At 43.1% G+C, this 6,355-nt stretch overlaps 1 protein-coding gene across 1 annotated transcript; it reads left to right on the forward strand.

The window, feature by feature from the left end:
• Positions 1-2,220: 2,220 nt before the first annotated feature.
• On the forward strand, positions 2,221-4,755 carry SARC_11827 (hypothetical protein; the record flags this gene model as incomplete). The annotated part of the gene is made up of 4 exons (XM_014294079.1): positions 2,221-2,356; positions 2,972-3,049; positions 3,651-3,767; positions 4,648-4,755. Coding segments are annotated over 4 exons (439 nt in total), but the record flags the coding sequence as incomplete, so codon positions are not given.
• Between the last annotated feature and the right edge of the window lie 1,600 nt (positions 4,756-6,355).

Genomic DNA, 6,355 nt, shown 5'->3' on the forward strand with positions numbered 1-6,355 from the left:
TGTTTGTGCTCATCGTTTTTATGTCTGTGTGATGGTTTTACCTGGGCTTCTTATTTTATCTAGGTTTGTCCTTCTTTGTGCTTATCTTTTTTATGTCTGTGTGATTAGTTTACCTGGGCTTCTCATTTTATCTAGGCTTGTCTTTGTTTGTGCGTATCTTTTTTATGTCTGTATGGTGAGATCCGTGGCGAGAGAATGAAATATATATCACTTTGTGTATGGTGTGGTCTATATAGACATCGATGATCTTCTTTGAGCCCGTTGGCGGGAATGCACACACAATCGTCGACAAATAAATTTTATGTGTAGTATAGAATTACATAGTATGTTATAATAAAGAGATATATAGTGCAATACGATAAAGAATTAGACACTTTTTTTATGATATATACATCACAATAGATAAATTATATAGTTTTTCTGATATAGAATAATATAACATTTCATATTATAGCTAAAAGTATATAGTATTTTATAGTATACATTCTTTTATATTTAGAAGTATACAGTACTTTACACTATATACTTTTTGAAGTCCGACTCCATGCCACAGCGTTTAAACGTCAAAGAAATTCAGCTATCACTTGATCATCACAGATCTACACCATACTCGAAATGTACCGTCTAGAAATTGCTTTTAACCTGCACTCGGCTTTGATGTCTACGGCTACTGATTGAACCTCTACTTCATACCTACCACTTGCAATAGCCACGTTACCATGGATACGGTGCTGACTGTTGAGATCAGCATCACACACTCCGTCGCCTCACACGGCGGCCTACTCAACGGACTCAAACGATTGACCACGTCCAAGGTTAGTTGCAACTATGTGCACAATGTAATAGATGCGTGATGTGTGGCTGTATGTGGGATATCATGGCTTCTTTGCGGACGTCCGTAAAGACGAATAGTTTGCGACACTAAGTCGAATAGTTTGCGACACTCAGACGAATAGTTTGCGACACTTAGACATTTTACGACGACAATGCATATGCTGAGAGTAGTGTGCGCAGAATGCCATAGATCCATACCATGTGACTATGCTCGTAACGCCAGTGCCCCAATGGATGTAGCAGTGTGAGTAACCATCGATTTAAATCGTTTAAAGTAATCTGTTAGTACTTTATTTATAGATTACCTAAGGAGTCTATTAATATCTCGTCTAAAACCAAATCTTTTAATATCTTTTGAAGCAATCTGTTTATATCTTTAAAAGTAAAGGTTTTCTTTGCTGCAGCGTGTTCCTTATTCGTGCCTATCGATTGTATGTGGAGATTGTGCCTACCAATTGTATGTAGAGTGCGTGTCACTACTGCTGTCCACTGCACGCGTGCTGCAACTGATCCGTACAGCCCGATTTAACTGTGAGGGGGTTGGGCCATGGATTCTTGTATTCTAAGAAATGTGCTGCGCGGATTGTGCATTCATTGGTATCAGGTATATAAACACCCCTGAATGTTAAGTCATTGGTGTTAGGTATATAAACATCCCTGAATGTTAAGTCACTGGTGTTAGGTATATAAACATCCCTGAATGTTAAGTCACTGGTGTTAGGTATATAAACATCCCTGAATGTTAAGTCACTGGTGTTAGGTATATAAACATCTCTATGGTTGCACACACAACGTTTCTGGCAGCACAATTCCAAATCTGAGGAGAGCAAAAGGAAACGACGCACCGTCAAAGGTCACGTGAGTGTTACCATTGAGGGCATTATGGCACGCAGCGATGATGACGGCATCTTCACACTGGCACTGTCGCAGAACAACCTACCACCGCAAGCCCCCAAAAGGTACCGCACTTTCCTAATTGTGTAGGTGAAGGTATAGATTTACGCGGTTACGTATGAATGTTTTAGGGCTTTTGGGTTTCACATAGGCATATGAGCGCATGGGGCTATGTCCAATGGTGACCTTGAGGCCCATGTTCACATCGGTATCGCCACCGAACAAAGACGGTATACACTAAGAGATGTCAGCACATCCGCATGTTGGGTGGATGTGCCGGTGCGTCTGAAAAGGAACGGGGTTGTCAAGTATGAAGAGATATGAGAACCAGCAACAGAAAAACACTAATCAATGTGAGATGCACACGATAAACCCTAAAACCCTAAAACCTCATTCACACACCGTCGCCTATGGCACCACCAACAGAACACTAATCAACATGCGATACACATGATACGTATTCACACCACATCCTCTCCATTGCAGACACAGTCTCACAAGCAACAACGACTCAGAGCACATGGTGGCCATGATCTCCATGAAGGCTACGCTGCAGCAACTGGAAGTCGAGGAAGAGCTGCAAATACCTGAGCATGGCTGGATTACTATGCGTGTAGCCGATGCATCGGTTAGTACGCGCGAGTGCTCGAGTGGCTTAGACTACATATAGCTGTGGATATGCATAGGCGGATGGTGTTGCACATAGTTTTGTGTGTATTGCATGGTTGTGGGTATGCGTATGTACTTAGTATGAGTGCGCCTTTTGTGCATTTGTATATGGAGTGATTCTATATCTGTCTTGCCTACCCGGAGCGTGAATTGCATGGTCATAGTACGCTCAATTGAGACTGAAGAAACATTGTAAGCATTCTAACATGACATAAACACTATGCACGTTGCTGGGGTATCCCTTAGTGCACCTAATACATAAATGGGTAGTTAGAATATGTGCGTACATCGTCTATATTAGCGGCCCCCTTTATGTCGCCGCCATATGCCTGCCCTTGGCATTGTTTGATGCTCATTTCCACACATGCTATAGTAGCTGTCGCATACGAGCATATACGTGTGCGTAAAAAATAAAGTATTCGGCACGCCCCTTTGACCCATACCATGCTTGCAAGGCACACACTACATGCACATATATGTGCCTCGCCATGTAGCTACTACGTGCCCGATCCTCTCGTGATATCATCTAACACTCCACTGAACACTTGCTGTGGGTGTTATGGTTGGTGTACAGCTGTGGTCAACGCTCTACGCTGTTGTGAACGGCTCGGTGGTGGACTTCTACTACGACGACATCAATTTGCCAAACAAAGTGAGTGCGATTAGATTAAACATGAGTCGTCAGTTGTATGGCTTGCTACCAATACATTATATATACCGTATGGCACTTGGGTCGCTTCTGCTCTGTTTGTCTGTATATATTTGCGCATGTATCGACACACATACACATGTACTCACACACACACACACACACATACACACACATACACACACACACACATATATATATATATATATATATATATATATGCACCTGTATCTAAACCTCGAGGGCACAGGGGTTGTGATATAGCCAAGCTAGGAGCTCTGTACATAGTCGTGGTGCTGAGTACAGTTTGCATTCTCAATGCTATATTATCTAATGGGATGCCGCCTTGTGTATGCTGATGCGGGTGTATGTGCACTTGTTGATATATAGCGATCACTGATCAGAGGAAGTGTAGTGTGCATTGCTCGATGGAAACCATTCGTTTAGGCGGATCGCCTTACAAACCCGAGTACATTAATTTATGGCAGATGAGGAATGACAAATACTAACGAAGACACACAGTATATCGCTATCCAACTCATCTCTCCTCCCTATCACCACACACAGCCCTCACCCCCCCTTCCTAACACCATGCATTGTATAGCCTAAGAAGAAGCTCTCACTGGACATCTCCACATATATTGCGGCGATTGAGATTGAGAAGAGCACGTGTATAAAGAACGGCTTCAAACTGCTGCCACGGCCCGATTGCAACAGCGAGGTACATCGACGTGTGCCCAATCGTTTAAGTGTGGTGTGAGGTGTACTAGTGCAGGAGTCTATATGTGTAAGGGGAAGGGGTTTGAGGTTTACTTGGGCATGTGTGGTGCATGGACGATGGGGTCAGGTTCCTGCAGAGAAGCGTTTGTCGGTTCGTATCGAGGCTGTGCAGAGTGTTTGCTCTCTTGTTATGAGTTCTGGTGAGGGTCTTTTTATTCCAAATGAACTGTCTGGTTATGTATTCTAAAGTGAGTCTGTTTATTCTAAGTGGGCTGGTGTAGTATACGTGCTTTAACCGAGTTGGCGTCTGTGTGGCAGAGCGAGTGGAATGCCCTGTTTGCTGAGGGGATTCATCATGAACGCGTTCACCTCTAGTACCGAACTGTCTAATGATTTGATGGTAACGGTACACACCGAGGGACCGCGTGCATGAGTTATGTTTCACACATAAGAACACATAAGACGCACATACTGCAGCTACATACGTCGATAGTTGCTATATGCCTGCCTCGTATCAATATACGACTCAGAGAAAGAGTTTATTTTTTACATTCAACCCCTACATAAAAGCATGCGGCCACAACATATATGTATCTACATCATTCATCATCGATGCCGTGTTCAATAGTATGTGTCGATCTACCCCATATATCGGATCTCGGAACAAAGGTTTATTCAGTGTATATCCATCAACGTACACTCTTCTAGACCAATCAACATACACTCTTCTAGACCAATCAACATCCACACATCTAGACCGATCAACATACACTTATCTAGACCAATCAACATACACACATCTAGATCAATCAACATACACTTATCTAGACCAATCATCGTGCACTCATCTAGACCATGACCGTGCGTATGTGTTCGTTCAGGTCGAAGGATGTGCCGGGCCGTTAGAATTCCGAGCGGAGTCCAAACGCGAGAAGATGGAATGGCAACTCTGCTTCCAAGAAATCCTGAAGAACTGCAACGACGGCTGACGGGGATAACACGCGTACAACCCTATTTAAACCCACAACACATGCTACGCATGAGACTAACGAATACGCGACTACCCAGCACAAGTGAGAGCTCCGCTAAGGGCCGAACTGGTTACCATGGCAACGAACAATCGACTCCCTCCGGCGGCGGAACAAGTGCGCATCGGAAGAATGTTTTAATTTCACTTTGGGTTATCCTGTCCGGTCCACCCGTGTGAAAGCATACGCAGCAAACCACAACGCTAGGGCACGTGAAGATACGATACGATACACTCGCAGGTGTGTCTGAGAAGGGCAGCACTGCGTATGTGACCTGAGTGCACGACAGACGACGAAGACAGGAGAGGCATGCATACCACTGCTGATCAGGTGTCGCACATTGCGAGAGGGATGCAGATACACGTGTGTAGATGTGCCTCTACAGAAACACAGAGAAGAGCTGACAAGCCCACCGCAGCAGACTATGAGAATAACCAGTGGTTAATCTACACAGACATATACACATGGGATGTGGTATGTGCGCCTTATCCACAGAAATATGCGGCCAAATAAAACTCATACTGAGTTTTGGCGCAACGAGGCCGATGCGACAGTGTACTTAAACATATCGCATGCCTCTGCTTTCTTGGTCGATGCACAGGAACAGGAAGCATACCCACATACATAAGCCATGACTACATTGTTCACATCAGTATACGACAAAAACAACATATATATATATATATATATATATATAGAAGTGTAAGCCACGTCGGTAGGGGCTGGTAAATCTGGCAGAGCACAGCTACGCATTTCCAAATGGGCATGCGAGCCCCACAGGTGTTGAGCGACGAATTTATTTCCACACTCGTGTGAGACTCATCACAGGACGTCAAAGGAGGCCCCGTGCCGTTGGACAAACCTTACAGCGTAGCCATACCATCACAACAGAATCTATCAACGCACACTTATGATCATGTAGTTGCCTCTAGAACATGATGTGTTGAAGTTGAATTGGTAGCTTCTCCGTGTGTGTGATAGAATAAATACGATTTCAAGCTTTCAAGCGAATCTTTATCCTTGTCCTTGAGTTCGCTTCGTGAACTAAATATTGGACACTGCTGTCACTACCCAGAATGACACTTTACGCCACCACAATGATGTATGTGTAAATGCGACGGGGATATCCCTACCAGAGTCAGTGTTTCATTGAAAGCTTCACATATCAACTAGGTGAGCCCACGGCTTCATATTAACAGCCCTATATCCATGGTTGTTCGTGGACTTTTTCCACTCATAGAACTCTTTATCCGCAAGGAGTAAGCTGTTTCAAATAAAGTTTCGATAATACAAACAAAATATCAAACTGCTTGCTCTACTGGAGTATATATATATATGTATGTATATACACATAGGTAGATAGAACGACGGAAGGATAAATCACACATACACACAACCTTAATATATATATATATGTATATATATATATATGTATGTGTGTGTGTGTATGTATAAATATAAATATATGAATAACTATAAATATATATCAAAACATACATACATACATACATACAAACATACACACACACACATAATAACATACATATGTACGTACACACAA

Source organism: Sphaeroforma arctica (genome assembly GCF_001186125.1).
Source record: "Sphaeroforma arctica JP610 unplaced genomic scaffold supercont1.1901, whole genome shotgun sequence".
Lineage (NCBI taxonomy): Eukaryota > Ichthyosporea > Ichthyophonida > Sphaeroforma > Sphaeroforma arctica.